This window comes from Solanum verrucosum, unplaced genomic scaffold, assembly GCF_900185275.1.
Source record: "Solanum verrucosum unplaced genomic scaffold, falcon-dt-bn FXZP01000153.1, whole genome shotgun sequence".
NCBI lineage: Eukaryota > Viridiplantae > Streptophyta > Magnoliopsida > Solanales > Solanaceae > Solanum > Solanum verrucosum.
In genome coordinates, this window is record NW_026020426.1 from 1,305,468 (window position 1) to 1,323,647 (window position 18,180).

Genomic DNA, 18,180 nt, shown 5'->3' on the forward strand with positions numbered 1-18,180 from the left:
TTCCATCAGTTCCAGCCCCGAAATCGAAAATTTCTCAGTGGAATTCGTCACCAGGTATGTGGGATTTCACTAGTGGGTTCCTTTCGCCCATTGGGTCCCTAGAATTCAGTCAGTTTCTTGATTCCATGATTATGAACAGACTTAGGGTTTCTAGAATTACAGCAGATCATCATGAATTAGTTATTTAAATATTCCAAATCAGATTATCATGTTATTGCTCAATTTATCGCATAAATTTCAGAACCCTAGCTATGTATTTCTTTAGTTCTTAAATTACACATGCTAGGTCAGATATTTCAGTATTCAGTTTTACATGCCTCAGTTTATGAATGCATTATATCAGATTAATTGTTGCATTCTCAGTTTGCATATTCAGTTTCGAGCTATCCAGTATTTACAGAAATTCAGTTATAACCAGTTAATCACTTAATTCATTGGGAGTAGCATAATACCGATTGGACTAGGGTTCAACGTACCCATATAGTCCCAGAGCTACGAGCCACGTAAGTGTAAGTCCCCTCTGTGGGCAACATCAGTTTAGTGATCACGCCAGCAGGCCTCTATACCTCTGGAAGGGTATATTGGGTCCTCTCGATGAGGCGTATACATCGGACTCCACATTTAGCTCATGTGGTTTTATGTCGGTTATTAGTAGCTCCCACAGTTCAGTCAGACTCTTTTGCATTGACCATATTTTAGTACAGTCAGTATTCAGTCTCAACATGTTATAAATTTGGTCATTGCATCAGTTAGCTTAATATTTTCAGTATCTATATCATGTTCAGATTATTTCATTGCTTTATTGCTTTGTTCAGTTATATGTTATTTCAGCTTTACTCTATCCTACATGCTCAGTACCTTTCAAGTACTGACGCATACGTGCGCTACATCTTCTCGTGATGTAGGTTCAGGTTCTCAACATCCAGATCACGCTTAGATCGATTCCCGATCTTTAGTTCAATAACATCAGTGGTGAGTTCTCATTCTTCGAGGACTAGTGACATGTTTATCTTTATCGCTTTTAGTCTTTAGTTTTAAGTTTTGCTAGACCTAGTTGGGGCATGTCCTAATATTTCTAGTCAATTTAGAGGATTATTTCAGACATAGTTAGATTCACCTTAGAATTTTGAGTTTGATATTTCTTTTGTATTAAACTCTCAGATTTGATATATTCAGTTATAGTATATGGGTATTCCCTATCTTTTCAGTTTATTTATGAATTAGCTTCTACATTAATTTATTATCTTTAGTATGCTCATGATCATGCCAGCAGGGTTAGCTTGGGATCACTTGTGGTCCTAAGTCCCGTATCCGCGTCTCAGGGGTAGCTCGGGGCGTGACATTACCCCTCCATCTCTTGGGTCATAGATGTTAGAACCCGTTTCAAAAACCTCGATGTGGTCTTCCTCCACCTCTTCTTATGGGTCCTCTTCAGGGTCCTCCTCTGGGTCTTCTTCGGGATCCTCTTATGGGTATTCTTCAGGGTCCTCTTCCTCTTTAACTACCTGGATTAAATAATCGATGGATCTGGGAACAATCTGATTATACATGGATGTGGTGAATCCCATGCGAGGAAGCACTGATTCTCTAATCCAATCAATATGTTGGTTGTCTATAAACCCCTATTGCCCTTGTATGCTTGGATGAGCCATATGACTCACAGTATTCCGCCAAGCGTAATACTCCGGCGTACACCATCTTTCCTCTCTTATTTATAAATCGATCGTGAATTCCCATTCGGCTTGCAGATTTCTTATCTGTTCCAGTGAGACTGAAGTGAACACATCTTCATGTAATCTCATAATTGACCATAGCGGAATGTCTTCAATGACTCCAAAGTGCTGCATAACCCAAATAGGTGCATCTAGTTGAATACCGCTCAACCCAATTAACTCGATAAACAAAAAGTATCAGGTCCTCGCAAACGACACTCCTCTTATCCAAGAAAACTTCCATTGGACGGCATCTCCTGTAAGGTTGTTCAGGAATTTGCGCTACTCTTCTATTCCATGTCAGCACGCCTATCCAATTTTAGAGACGATCTTCATGGCTTTCGATCTTGTTATGTGCACCCATGTAGAAATCCATTTGTGGATTACGACGATAGAAATGTTCTCTCACCCAAATTTGTAGTAGTATACTGCATCCCTCGAAGAAGTTGTGCCCCCTAATGCAGGCTGTCATCGAACGAAGAACTTCAGCGAGGATCATGGGCACCAAAGAAAATCTTTGTGGATCGTTGAAGATGTTTATAACCATCGTCAATATGTTGAAGTCGATAGAATTAGACCTTATCGGGGACACCATAACTCCCAAAAATACCATAACAAATACTCTTGGCCTCATATGTTCCTATGCTTCGTGAGTACATTCAAGTTCACATTGATATTCATATTAACCTTCCGAACGCCCAAACCCCTGAAAGAGATAGTCTAACTTGACCTATCTGCCGTTCACATATCTCAATGATCGAAATATGTGTAGATCCAATAGACTTAGAAAATCACCAGTACAAATAGCTGATAGGATCATCGGTAGCCTCCCTCTAATTGGTAGCTCGGTAAGACTACTGAACTCCTCTAGTGTAGGAGTGATCTCAAAATCCAAAAATTTGAAAGTTACGGTTCTCGGTTCCCAAAACCCCATTAACTGAGTGACAAAGACTTTATCGCATTGTGTCCCCAGAAGTGACAATAATGCTCCTAAGTGCCCTCGAATTTTAGTCTCGTGTATCATGCAGATATTTTGCCACCAATTCTGTAGAATGTAGGGCCCTGAAACGACCATTTGGATATTCGGCAAGTCTTTGTTGAGGTTCATCTGAAAATAGGGTAAATGGTGTAATGAGTTTATTTGCTCCAAATCTGTTAAGTGTTTAAGTTTGGATAATTTATATCGATTTCACACAAAGTTTATTTCGTCGAGTTTTAAAGAAGAAACTCATTGACATTTGGGTGGTTTCCTAAATACAACGACAATACAATATATTGTCTTGCCTATGACTATGCAACATGACTTATTTCTAGAGTATGATTTTTTTCTAGATGGTTGAGAGTGAGACTGATTAATTGCGAGAAGGCGCACTATGTTAATTGCACCAACTTTGAAACTAATGAATCCAAAGAGAGTTTTGGAGGAGTGCAGGAACACCCCTTGTGTGTGTTTGTGTATGGCCAAAGACTCGATAGAAAGTGTAAATGACAGTGTAGGAAAAGCAGTATAAAGTAGTGTTTTAAAACAAATAAGGAACACAAGTTGATTTTACTTGCGGCATTTCAATTAAAGCAATATATCAAATAACAAGCTGAAAATAAACACATAATCATAAATGTTATTCCTAAATTGAGTTTTCTAAAGTTAAAACCTAAGTAAGTTCCCCAGCAGAGTCGCCAAGCTGTAGCACCCCTATTTTGAATTAGCCGAAACAATTCACAACATAATATGACTAACACTCGGAATTTTGGAAAAGTCTTTTTGTTTTTTTTTAGAGTCACCACCTAAATTTTAAGGATAATATTAGGAAAACCATTTTTTAAGTATGTAAATATTAACTCTATTTTGATTTGTGAAACCAGTGAGACTCTGAGTAAGGGTTTTGGTTACTCAAGGGAAAGGTGTTAGGCATCCCTCAGCGCCTATCCGAAGATAGTCCTTAAATTCAATTTAGAAAAATATAATTAGGAAAACTTGATTATTTATTTTTTTCTTTAAAAATCAATGGTAAGTAAATTTTATTATTTTAAGAAAAGAGTAAAATACAAGGAATAATGTATATATGTCTATAAAATTAATAGTAGTATGTTTATCATACGGTAATAAATAAATAATTAAATAAATGTACTAAAATGTATGATAATTTTATATGTTGAAAATATAGATGTGTCTTATATAAATGTATCCAAAATAAATGTTGAGTTTAAATGATATGAAAATATGTCGTTTTATTTATATATAGAATTAAAACGTAAAAATAAAAATAAGATTATAATCGGGTTTAAATATATAGAGTAGTATGTGTGAAGAATAAAGTTTAATGAAATAAATAATAATGATACTAAATGTTAAAATATTATATAAAACTTTGTGATCTTAAATATGTTTACTATAAAGTGTAGTATATACATGTAAGTTGTTTAAAACCATATGAACACTTATTATTTATTTACATGTATAGACAAATTGATGATAAATTATATGTAGTAAAGTAATATGTATATTTAAGTGTAGGGATTTATAAATTATAAAATAAATAAATAATATTAGTAAAAGAGATAGTAGATAATAATAGGTTATGTAGAGAAAAATATAGAGTATATACCTTTATATGTATGACATATGTATGTATGTACCTTGTATTTGAACCTGTTGACATACCTAAAATTTGAAATAGCATGTTAAAAAAATGTTTTTAGCAATGTTTGATTAAAAAAAAAATAGTCAATATATTTTATAAAAGGGTGATGTAAAGAGTATAAAAATAGACCTAACTATTGAGCCTTATTCTATAGTTATATTTTTTTCTGTTAAATATATAAGCCTACTTTTCTACTTATTTTCTTAAAAAGTATGTATGTCTAAAGGTAAATATCTTAGACATAAGTAATTTCTAAAGGTAATTATTCTAGCGTTTTAATTAGTTTTAAATTTATTTGGAGGTCCTAAGCCATGAGTAGGCCTAAATGAATATTATTTAAACCCTTTTGAAACTTCATTTGGAAATTTTTTTAAACTATAAGCCCCATCTTTTCACTTAAAAGGCCTGAAATTATGCTATAAATAAAAATGCCAACGCATTTTTAAGAAAATGTTTTTTTTGTATCATTTGTTCTAAAAGTGTTTCAACTAACTTCATAAATAAATAATATTAGCTCACATAAATAATCTTCAAAATAATAGACAAGCAATATATCTAAAACTTATAAGTAAAGGTTAGCCAACATATCAAAACAACATAGATAGGACAACGAAAGAAAGGTTAAGAAAACATTGGACTCCTAATTTGCGAGACTCCAAGCGTTCCGATGATCCTAATTGTTGTTGGCCTAATATTTTAGGCCAAAATGAGTTCCAACGAGATGCTACAAGTTCACATATTGCCTATGTAACTTAGTTTGGCTCATCGTTGCCGCACTATCATTTTATTCAATTAAGCTCATTATTCAAGTCATCCGAATTGACCCTAACCGACACTCAAACACATTTAACGGTGGTCTTCCTAACTAGGTTTCACCCCACCAAAAATATCCAACATTGTCTTCAATGTAACAGGAATAAACGGGGACAAAAATAAAGATGGACATGCAATAATATAGAATGAAAAGATCAGGATTTAGTAAATTCTTCACTAGGTGGCCAGTCGGTGAATTTCGCCAATGGATTCGGCGAACCGCGTAATCGTGTGTTGCTCACCAAACTTTCCAGAACTCTAGCTCTCTAATTAAGGCCAAAAGTCGGTGAAAATCGAGCTCTCCGAATCACCTCGGCGCATCGTCGAGTTATATGCTGAATCACCGAGTTTTACAGAATTTACTACTAAAAAACTACCGAAAAACGACGGCCAAAAGCGACGGACTATGTAATTTTTTTTGTCAAAATCGACGGAAAAGCGATGAACTCCTGTTCACTGCTTTTTGGCTCGATGCTTTTCAAAAAGCGATGGACTGCGTCACTTTTAGATTTTGTTTTTCAGGATTTTTTAAAAAAGTGACAGACAACGTCGCTTTTTTTATATTTTCATTCATTTTTTATTTCCAAAAAGTGACACTTTTCGTCGCTTTTCTGAAAATTTAAATTTTGAAAATCCCAAAAAAATGATGCACTAAAGGACACTGTCCATCACTTTTCTGGAAATTAATTTTTTGAAATACCCAGAAAAGTGATGGATTAAAGGACCTTGTTCGTCAATTTTCTGGGTTTATTTGAAAAAAATAATGCAAAAAAGCGACTGACAAAACCACCTTGTCCGTTGTATTTTTATGTAATTTTTTGACAACAGAAACTGCCCATTTACAAATATAAATCAATTCAATTCATATTCAACCTGCCCAATCAAACAAAATATAATCTAAACATCACACACAACATATAAAACAACAAACTTAAATCAATCTTCAAAAATATCTAAATCACAATACAAAAACGTATAAACTCATTCAAAATGTGTTTCAAAATTTCAAAAAGTTCATAAAAGAGACATAAGTGCAATCTACAAAATCATCCTCCTCCTCATTGTCGTCGTCGGTGTCCTCGGGAGCAAAAGGTGTAGTAGGTCGACGAGCGAGGTTCAACACTTGTTCTTTGATTTGCTGAATGGTCGCACTCATGCTTTGTTGTTTAGCTACTCTTCTCCGCTCAGACTCTGCAAGTGCCGATGTAAGTTGTGTTATTTTAGCCGACATAGCAGCAATCTGAACACCGTCAAGTGTCTCGGCTTGACGTGACGATCCAATACCTTGTAAGCCTTAATGGAGTCGACTTACATCATTTTGAGAGCCTCGACATAGAATCTACCCTTGTGTGTCCCCCCTACCACTTTTTCTGTCCAAATATGACTGGACAGTTCATGTGTCTTTTGGATCGAACTATCTAGATTCTCATTGACGTACTGCTTAAACTCATTCTGCATATTAAATAGAAGAGTTTACATCAATATATATACATATCATAAATATATTAACTAATAATATATATTATTCATATTAAATAACTTACAAAAGTTCGTTCGGCCCTTTCCTCCACCATACATCCAGATCAGACTCATTTTTTTTATTTTTTTTCATATGAGTCTTCTTGAAAACCTTCGGTACAAGGGGAGTGCATCCCATTTCTTTTTCCTATAAATAAAAATGAAATTTATATTATAACGATATTAATCAACTAATTATTTATTTAAAAGTTTGAATTAGAACTTACCATCTCTCTTGTAATTGTTCCAACGCTCTTTGCACCTCCAGTGTGCAATGAGCCCCCCTTAAGACTGCCTCTAGACTTTTTGGCTTGTTCGTACATCGCCTTGAACTTATTTGTGTTCAAATATTGGCGCAATCCATCCATCATATGGGGCAACATCCAACCCAGACACTAATCAGTATCTCGGGCTTTCTTTAGCCAGCTAGACAGTCTCGCGGATGCCCTCCTCTCAAATGTGGTCGCGATGACCATATTAAACCTCGGTTCCCAAGTACACATAGTTTGAAAAAAATGAATAACGTTAGATAATTAAAAAAAAGTAAAGGATACTAAAATTAATAAACTTAACTAAAAAAATATTTACCTTAAATTCATTAAACATCGCCTGATGTATATTGTTTGGGATCTCACTGCAGGAGTGATAAGAATGTGTAAAAAGCCTTCTCACAGAGTCTTTAAAAGGCGGGGCAGCATCCTTTGTAGGATACCACATGCAAAACACATAATAAACATGTTAGTTCATGAATAATATATTAAAGATTCTCAAATAAGTACAATAAAGTAACAAATAGATAACAAAACAAACTTACGATGACCCATCCGACTCAATCATGACTCTATCAATCCTGTCACTGTGTCCCGGTGCTAAAACAGACGTCTCATCTAGTGTAGGTGTAGGTGATACACCATGATACACATAATGTTGAGTCAATGGAGGTGTATCGGCCACAACATCTGACTGCTCACTACTAGAATCTCTAATCCTCATGGCAGATAACTGAGGAGATGTACCTGTGGGAAATGGAGAGAGAGATGGAGTACGGCCAGCCGATAAGGATCGTGTTCGACAAATAGCCTGTAAAGGTAGGTCCTTGTAGTGCCATGGAGGTAGTGCCTGTGAAGAAGAGAAAGCCTCAGATGGTCGATAGTAATTAGGATAATATTGTCGAGGATCCGCCATACCAAATGGAACAACAAATAAATGAGTATCATGAGTAATGCACTCTGATGAAGAAGAAAGAATTCTTGGAATATCCTTAGAATCTATAGGTCTCCTAGACTTCTTCTTTTTAGTCTTATTAGGCTGACTAACTCCAAGATGCCCGCGAGATCTATCACCCTCACTCCCTGATGACATCTGTACGCAAATTTACATGGATAATATATTAAAATCATAAATAAAATAAAATTAGTATTAGGGAAATAAATAACTTACATACTAGCTATATAGTCTATCATTCTACATTTATTCATCCTCGCTTGTTTCATTTCCATCACTCTCCCATTCTTCCTCCTCAGTTGTTTGATTTTCATTGTCATATTCTTCGTTATCAAATAAATCATTTTCCCCATCCTCATTTATTTCTTCCTCAACATTTATCATTATCTCATCATCAAATACTTTTTCTAATATATGTTGAGGATGTTCTAATGTGGTTTCCAGTTCAACATCAGCTTGTTGATGAACAATTGCAACCTCATTTTGGTACGCCACATCTAAGACATTGTCAATTTCAATTCTTCCCACATGTTTAGTATTTATAACAACCCAACAATCAACTTTGTCTCTACGCAATGGATATGGAGCGTAATGCACTTGTTTAGCATTTTGTGCAATGATGAAAGGATCATAACTTATGTATTTTCTGGTGTGCTTAGCTTCAATTATATTATGTTGTTGGTCCTCTTTTGTGCCTCTGTGTGATGGGTCAAACCACTTACACGAAAATAATACGATCTTCTTTTTAGGCCAACCTGAATATCTTACTCCAATAATCTCGTAAATGACACCATAATATTCAATAGTTTGGCCAGTACCATCAACATCACCTTGTATGAAGACACCGCTATTTTTTTTTCTTATTCCTAGAAACTTCTTCAGTTTGAAACTTAAAACCATTGACACAATACTTATTCATCGTCTGAATTTGAGATTCAGGTCCAAGTGCAACTTCTTTCACTAATTGCAAATGTTCGACATTTGAGTATTGATCGTAAATCTATCTATTTTTGTTTAAAATAATATAATTTAGCATAACATGAATACATTATTAAATACTTATTGATTCAATGTAATCTTGCACACTTACATATTCTGTTAGCGATTTGAAAAATTTCATATAGATGGCTTCATTATCCCATGTGTTTACGAATAAGCTGATCATTGTACATTAAGATATTTCGTTAGTTAATAAACACTTATTAGTATGTATGTATTTTGATAATATATTTTTAACACTTATTTGAGATATGGTTGAATCTTTGGACAATTAAGCAAAATATGTGTCACAACTGATTGCATTTCCATACTAGTGAAGCTTCGCTTTTCACATTTTTTAGATCCTCGACCATTTTGATTAAAAATTGATATCAGTGAAAATAAAGGATCAATATCACCTTCATCATTGCGATTGGGCCTGTTTCTCCTACATGACACATCAATCCCAAAGTAATAAGAATAAAAATCACCAGTTTCTCTACCAATATGACCTTGAACAACCGACCCTTCGATCTTTCCCCTTTGCTTAATTGTTTGCTTGGAACTGCCAATTTTTCTGCATGTATATATCTATATATGTTAATAAAGGGAAAAAAAACATAATGATTAACTATTTTACTTAGTGAATATTTCAATGATAGTTACCTCTCAAATGAATACATCCATCTTGTTTGAACTGGACTTCCGAGGCGGGCCTCTTGTACAAGGTGAATTGGAAGATGCTCCATCACTTCAAAGAAACCACATGAAAAGATCTTCTCCAACTTAGTAGTAATAACAGGAATATTTTCTTCCATCCTGTCCAAACTACTCTCCAAAAACTTTCCAGAACATAAATCTTTAAAGAAAAGACTTATCTCTGTGATTGGTTTCCATATCCTTTCGGGTAGATGTCTAAAATCGATAGGAATTAAAGTTTCCATGAATACATGACAATCATGACTTTTCATACCTAAATTCAAAGCATAGCCCTCCGGCATCCTCAAAATTTTAACCCACTCACAAATTTCACGTTTCTCATCCAATGCGAATGAAAAACTGGCTTTAGGCTTAACTATTTTACCATTTTGTAATTCCTGCAGCCATAACTCTCTTCTCCTACAATATTCCTTTATGTCTGTTCTAGCTTTTGGATTGTCTTTTATTTTGCCCTTAACATCCATCACTGTGTTAAACAAATTGTCAAAATATTTTTTTTCAATGTGCATCACATCAAGATTATGTCGTAGCAGATTGCCCTTTCAATACGGCAACTCCCAAAATATGGTTTTTTTGGTCGAATTATGTTCAACACCATATCCAGGAAGTCTAGAAGGTGAAGCTTCTGTAACTTTAGGTAATTGAGAAACTCTCTCCCAAATTTGATGCCTTATGAGTAATGGAGGTGGGGGGTCACTTCCAATCTTATATTTCCTGAATGTATTTTTCATCTTTCTAAACTCATGGTCCATTGGCAAGAACTGGTGATGACAATCAAACCATGTATTTTTTCTGCGATGCTTTAAAGTGAATGCCTTACTATTTTCCATGCAATACGAACATGCTATCTTTCTAGCTGTCATCCAACCATACAACATCTCGTATGCAGAAAAATCATTAATAGTCCACATTAAAGAAGCATACATAACAAAATTCTGCTTAGTTGATATATCATAAGTCAAAACGACTTCAAACCACAATTGTTTAAGCTCATTTATCAATGGTTGTATATAGACATCAATCAAACTTTTTGGATTACGGGGACCTAAAATAACACAACTTAGAAAGATGTAGGGACTGGTCATGCACATTTTAGGAGGAAGATTATACGGAGTAAGAAATATCGGCAAACATGAATAAGGTGCAGCAACATTAGAGATTGGTGTGAAGCCATCTGCACACAATCCCAATCTAACATTTCTTGGTTCACTAGGAAAATTAGAATATACATTATGAAAATGCTTCCATGCTTAAGCATGGATGAGACAAGACACCCGGCGACCTTCTATATTCACGATGCCATCTCATATGTGGGGTAGACCTCATTGATGCATACAACCTCTTTAACCTAGGAATAAGAGCTAGATAATGCATTGCCTTAACTGAGACCATCTTTCTAGCCGAAGTCCTCTTATAATGAGCATGTCCACAAAACTTACAATTTTCTAATTCATTATCTGTCTTGTAAATTAACATGCAAACATTAACACAACAATGAATTTTATCATACATCAATCCTAACTTGGAAAGCAAACGATTTGCCTAATAGAAGTTCTTAGGTATGTTAAACTCCGGATTAACTAGTTCACCTAAAAGATCAACCATTGAGTCCATAGCCGCATAGGAACATTCCAATCTGATTTAATATTCATTAATCTAACCGCAACTGACAAGAAGAATACATATTCCCTTCACATAGTGGACGACTAGACTCTTCTAATTGATCATAGAAGCGTCTTGCTTCTTCATTAGGGGCTTCATCAAAATATTGTTCGGGTTCCATCCCACCTTGAACCCCGAAAGCATCATTGATCATTTCATGAACCCTATCATGTTCAACCCATCGTCATGTTCAACCCATCATCATGTTCAACCCTAGTTTGACCATGTGGTGAAAGCATATTATGTTCATCCACAAGCATTAAATTATAAAACATACCTTTCAATCCATGTCTTTCTCCATGATCAATCCATACAAGATATCTAGGCTTAAATCCATTACGGTACAAATGAACCATGACTGTATCTGGTTAAAAAAACTTTAAGCACCTACATGCACTACAAGGACACCTAACCAATCCATTATTCTTGAAAATATCAAGTGTCATTGTATGTTCAAAAAAATTTCTAACACCGTCAATAAACTCAGGTTTCAAACCAGCACCAGTTTCATAATGCATATTATACATCCACAAACGATGATCCATCTACAAATATATAGATACTCAATTATATTAATAAATTTAATAATAATTTTACTACATTAAACTAATTTATCATGTTAATATAAATACTACATTTCAAGATCTACAAAGTTAAAGCTTAATTAATTAATGAATAATAATTAATTAAGTTCAAATTAAGTTCAAGTTCTAGTTAAGTTCAAAATTAAGTTTATATTCCTAATTAATTTTTCAAGTTATTATAAATTAATTAAGTTTAATAAAGTTCTAATTAATTTAACTTTAAATTAATTAAGGTCAATAAGATTTCAAGTACTTCAAAATTCTAATTAAGTTCAAATAAAATCCAAGTTCTAATAAAGTTAAAAATTAAGTTCTAATTAATTAAGGTCAACAAGATTTCAAGTTCATATTCCTAATTAAGTTCAAGTTATAGTAAATTCAAGTTATAATTAATTATAAATTCTAGTTAAGTTGTAATTCAAATCCCTAAAATCCCAAATTCAAACTATTAGTTCTAAAATCTCAAATATAATTCAAACTAGTCCTAAATTCCAAATGAAAATCACAAATTCAAAGTACTCCTAGAATCCAAAAATCAAACTAGTGCTAAAATCCCAAATTCAAACTATTAGTCCTAAAATCTCAAATATAATTCAAACTAGTCCTAAATTCCAAATTCAAACTAGTCTTAAAATCACAAATTCAAACTAGTCCTAAAATCCCGAAATCAAACTAGTGCTAAAATCCCAAATTCAAACTATTAGTCCTAAAATCTCAAATATAATTCAAACTAGTCATAAATTCCAAATTCAAACTAGTCTTAAAATCACAAATTCAAACTAGTCCTAAAATACCAAAATCAAACTAGTGCTAAAATCCCAAATGCAAACTAGCTAGCTAGTCCTAATCCCAAATTCAAACTATTAGTCCTAAAATCTCAAATATAATTCAAACTCTAGTTAGTCCATAATTCCGAAAATCAAACTAACTCAAATAATACCCAAATTCAAACAACTCCTTAAATACCCTAATTCAAACTAATCCTACAATCCCAAAATCAAACTAATTAACTCAAGAAATACCCAAATTCAAACAAATCCTAAGATACCCTAATTCAAACTAACCCTAACATTAAAAATTTCAATGCACTCACTAACTAATAATCCCTAATTCAAACTAACAATCAATATACACAAAATACATAAACTAATTACAATTAAATAACTAACAAAATCAAATATAGCTCAAATTGAAATTTCATTTGATAAATAAAACCCTAACCTTAAAGGAGAAGGAGAGAATGAAGAGAGAGGGGAAGGAGGCGGCGACAACGGCTCCTCCAACAACTACTGCTCGTGAACATTGGCGGCGGATGGCGGGATGACGGACGGTGGGCGCCGGAGTGGAGAGAAGGAAGAGAGAATGAGGTTTTTTGAAAATGGGTAAATGGGGGAAAATTCCCGTTTGCCTTTCAGATATTTAATAAAAAGCGACGGACAACGTCTCTATGTTCGTCGCTTTTTAAAAAATAGTTGATCAACATTTTGACCAAAAAGCGACGGACTAAAAGACATCGCCTGTCGCTTTTCAAAAATAATTGACCATATATTTTGACCAAAAAACGACGGACTTAAAGATGCCGTTTGTCACTTTTTTAAAAAAAATAATTAATAAAATAAAATAAATTAAAAGCGACGGATAACATGGTTATTTTTTAATTTATATATAATTATTTTTAATAAGAACGATGAACAGCGTCGCTTATTATATTAAATAAATAATTATTAATTAATTATACATATATATATTTGACGTAAAAATCCACAAAAAATAGCGACAGACTAAGAGATGCCGTCCGTCGCATTATGTAAGATAATTTTAAAAATAATTAGTTTTTTGAAAAAAGCGACGGACAGTGGAAAATGGCATCGCCTTTTGGAGCGACGCCGTCCGTCGTTTTTTAGCAGTTTTTAGTAGTGACTCCTAGCAATTTGGAAGGGGTTCAAACGGCAGACAAAGTCGGGCTTGCCGACCTATTCGGCGTGTCACCGACTGAGCTTTTAGCTCACCGAGTTTTACATAACTTAACCCATCAAGCTAGGTGGTTCCAACGGTGGTCCAAGTCGGGCTCGCCGACCTCTTCTGCGAGTCGCCGACTGGACTATTGGCTAGCCTAATTGCCACTTTCCAACATTATCACTTTTCAACATGCATAATCAACATCCATTATTTAAAACTTGGGTTGCCTCCCAAGAAGCGCCTTATTTAACGTCATGGAAGGACGTGGAAATGCTCTCAAGCATCTTCCAAATATACCATTTCAATAACTGAAATCTCATGACACTCTCCAAAGTAAAGCTTCAAACGCTACCCATTCACCTTGAAGGCTGGACCCTCCTTACCTTCAACTTCAATAATCCCATTCGTGAACACTCGTGTCACTTTAAATGGGCCAGACCATTTCGACTTGAGCTTGCCCGGAAAGAGTCTCAGTCGAGAATTGTAAAGCAACACAAAGTCTCTAACTCAAAATTCTCTCCTAAGGATCTTAGAGTCATGCTATTTCTTCATTTTCTCCTTATAGAGAGCTGAGATTTCATAAGCCCGTAATTGGAATTCTTCCATCTCATTCAGCTGATCTAATCTCCCTTTCGAAGCATTCACCCAATTCTGATTTAATGCCTTTAATGCCCATAGTTCCTTGTGTTCAAGTTCAATTGGCAGGTGATAAGATTTCCCAAAAACCTGCTAATATGGAGACATACCAATAGGCGTTTTGTAAGAAGTGTGATACGCCCATAGGGCATCATCGAGTTTTCGGGACCAATTTGTCCTATGTGCATTCATGGTTTTTGCCAAGATACTCTTAATTTCCCGATTCGAGACTTCAACCTGACCACTTGTTTGAGGATGCTACGGCATTTCCACTTTATGTTTTACTCCGTATTTACTCATAAGGATGCAAAAAGTTGGTTGCAAAAATGTGAGACTCTATCACTCATAATAGCATGTGGGGTGCCGAATCTTGTAAAGATGTAGCGCTTCAAGAATTGAACTACATTCTTCCCTTCGTTGTTTGGTAATGCAACAGATTCCACTCATTTAGAAACATAGTCCACGGCCACCAAAATATACTTATTTCCAAACGAACTCACAAATGGGCCCATGAAGTCTATTCCCCAGACATCGAACAATTCAACTTCTAGAATAGGATTAAGAGGCAATTCATGTTGTTTGGACACCCCGTCTTTCTTTTGGCTTTTATGCATCTCTTGACAAATCCATGGGCATCTTTGTAGAACTACTTTGAAGTACTTTTGCGGCAGTTCTCACACCACTATGATGACCACCAACCGGTGAAGCATGACAATTATTGAGAATGTCATTGACTTCCTCTTCAGGCACACATCGCATAATAATATGGTCTGCACATTCTCTGAATAAATATGGCTCATCCCAAAAGTATCTCTTGACATCGAACAAGAACCGGTTTTGTTGATAGAAGTTTAGGTCCTCCGGCAATAGTCCACACACTACATGGTTAGAAAAATCAGCATACCGAGAAGTTTGCTTTAGAGTGACGATGAATACCTGTTCATCGGGAAAAGAGTCATTGATGTCTAACTCCTACTCTTCTTTCTCTTTGCTCTCCAACATAGATAGATGATCAGCCACCTGATTTTCACAACATCTTCTATCCTTGACTTCAAAGTCGAATTCTTGCAACAACATCACCCATCTTATCAACCTTGGTTTGGCATCTTTGTTTTCAATTAAGTAACATAGAGATGCATGATCAGTGTGCACCACCACTTTGGTGCCTAGCAAGTATGCCCAAAAATTTTCAAATGCATATACCACCGCAAGTAATTCTTGCTCAATAACAGTGTAGTTACGTTGAGCACCATTCAAAGTTTTGCTTGCGTAGTAAATTTGATGGAATAACTTGTTGCGCTTTTGCCCTAACACAATACCTAATGTCGTACCACTTGAATCACTCATTACTTCAAAAGGTGCCGACCAATCAAGGCTAATAATTACCGGGGTGGAGATCAACTTCTTTTTCAAGCACTTAAAGGTTGCCTTACAAGCATCATCAAAGCTAAATTTCACCTCCTTCTCCAAAAGCTTGCATAATGGGTGTGCAATTTTTGAAAAGTCTTTGATCAACCTCCGGTAGAAACCGGCATGCCCTAAAAAACTACAAATACTTTTTATCGAGAGAGATGGTGGTAGCTTCTCAATTACCTCAATCTTTGTCTTGCCAACCTCCATCCCTTTTTGTGACACTTTGTGACCCAAAACTTTACAATCCCTAACTATGAAGTGACATTTCTCCCGATTTAGGACCAAATTGATTTCCACACATCTTTGAAGGGCTTGTTTAAGATGCGCTAAGCATTCTTCAAAAGTATCGCCCGAGAAGTCATCCATAAATACTTCCATTGAATCTTCTACAATATCAGCGAAAATAGATAACATGCAACGTTGCTGGGTCATTACACAACCCGAAAGGCATCCTTTCGAAAGCGAAAGTTCCATAGGGACAAGTGAAAGTGATTTTCTCTTGATCTTCCGGTGCAATAGAGATTTGATTATAGTCGGAATAACCATCTAAGGAACAATACCATCCCCGCTTCGAAAGTCGATCGAGCATTTGACCCATGAAAGGCATGGGAAAGTGATCTTTTTTGGTCCAAGAATTTAACTTTCGGTAGTCCATTCATACTCTCCATCCGGTTATAGGTCTCATAGAAAGAAGTTCCCCATTTTCATTAGCAACTACCGTGATGCAGCCCTTTTTTGGTACACATTGCATCAGACTCACCCATTTGCTATCCGCAATAGGGTAAATTACACATGCATCCAACCACTTTATTATCTCTTTTTTTACCACCTCTTGCATCGGTGGGTTCAATCTCCTTTGATGTTCGACACTCGGCTTGCACTCACTATCAAGTTGGATCTTGTGAATGAAAATGCCAGGTGGAATGCCCATAATGTCAGCGATAGTCCACCCTATAGCTTATGTACATTTTCAACACCTTAAGGAGAAATCTTACTTGCCACTCAAGAAAGTTAGCTGCAATGATTGCGGGTAAGGTGTTTTTTGTCCCCAAGAATGCATATCGAAGATGAGCGGGGAGCACTTTCAACTCAAGCTTTGGTGGCTCCTCCGTGGATGGTTTGGTGGAAGGATTTTCTCGATACTTTAGATCAATATCTAGCTTCAATGGGTTCTTTGAGTATTCACCTAATCCTGACAGAGCAACTACCACTTCATCATAACCTTGAACTTTGGTCTTATCATAATTTGCAAGAACAACCTCAAGAGGTTCACTCATGCACATTATATGGCTCACAGTAGCCACCGCCTCAATAATTACATCAATCGTCGTAACCACATGAATGTCACTCGGGTGTTTCATTGACTTGCACACATTAAAGGTGACCTCATCTTTGTTCACCCGGAACATCAATTCCGCGCTTTCAACATCCACTAGCACTTTCCTGGTTGCTAAAAATGGTCATCCCAAAACAATGGGAATTTCAGCATCGATCTCACAGTCAAGAATAACAAAATCATCCAGAAAGATGAATCGATCAACCTTCACCAATATATCATAGAGTATCCCACCAGGGTACTTGATCGACCGATCCACCATAACAAGCCTCATTGTTGTGGATTTTGGTTCACCAAGCCCAAGTTGTTTATAGATTGCATAGGGCATTAGATTTATACTTGCCCCCAAGTCACATAGAGCTTTAACAAATTTAAGTATACCAATGGTACATGGTATGGTGAATGCCCCTGGATCTTCTTTCTTTGTAATCATCTCGCTAGTCATAATGGCACTACAATTATGAGAGACTTTAATTGTCTCGAAGTCCATGGTTCTCTTCTTGGTGACTAGCTCCTTCATGAATTTGGAATAACCCGACATCTCCAACAATGCTTCCACTAACGCTAGGTTTATAGAGAGTGTTTTGAATACTGATAAAAAACTGCTTGAATTTCTTATCCTAATTTTTCTTCTTGAGACGTTGAGGAAATTGAGGATATATTTTGGGAAGAGGTTGTACTATCTTTGGAATTGAAGTGGCCTTTCCTTTAGCTTTTTTCAACTCTTCATCGAGGCTTTGTTTGTGACTTTCCTCCTTCTCTTTAAGTATATCATTTTTCGGTGCTTGAATGAGCTCCTCTTCCTCATCAATGTCTTTCTCTTCTCCATAAGCTCTCACCCCATCATTACCATTCACCTTACCAACCACTATCTTTCCACTTCGAGTCACCACCGCTAAATTTTTGTCATTATCAACCCTCAAAGTTGTTGTGCATTCAGTTTCACCCCTATCAAATACCTTGGGTTCCAATTGTGCTGAAAG

The 18,180-nt window shown here is 35.5% G+C and overlaps 1 protein-coding gene across 1 annotated transcript; it reads right to left on the reverse strand.

The window, feature by feature from the left end:
* Positions 1 to 16,796: 16,796 nt before the first annotated feature.
* LOC125807269 (uncharacterized) lies at positions 16,797 to 17,738 on the reverse strand. The gene is made up of 2 exons (XM_049486981.1): positions 17,360 to 17,738; positions 16,797 to 17,311 (listed from the first exon to the last, which is right to left on the reverse strand). The coding sequence occupies exons 1-2, from the start codon at positions 17,736 to 17,738 to the stop codon at positions 16,797 to 16,799; spliced, it is 894 nt and encodes a 297-aa protein (XP_049342938.1).
* Between the last annotated feature and the right edge of the window lie 442 nt (positions 17,739 to 18,180).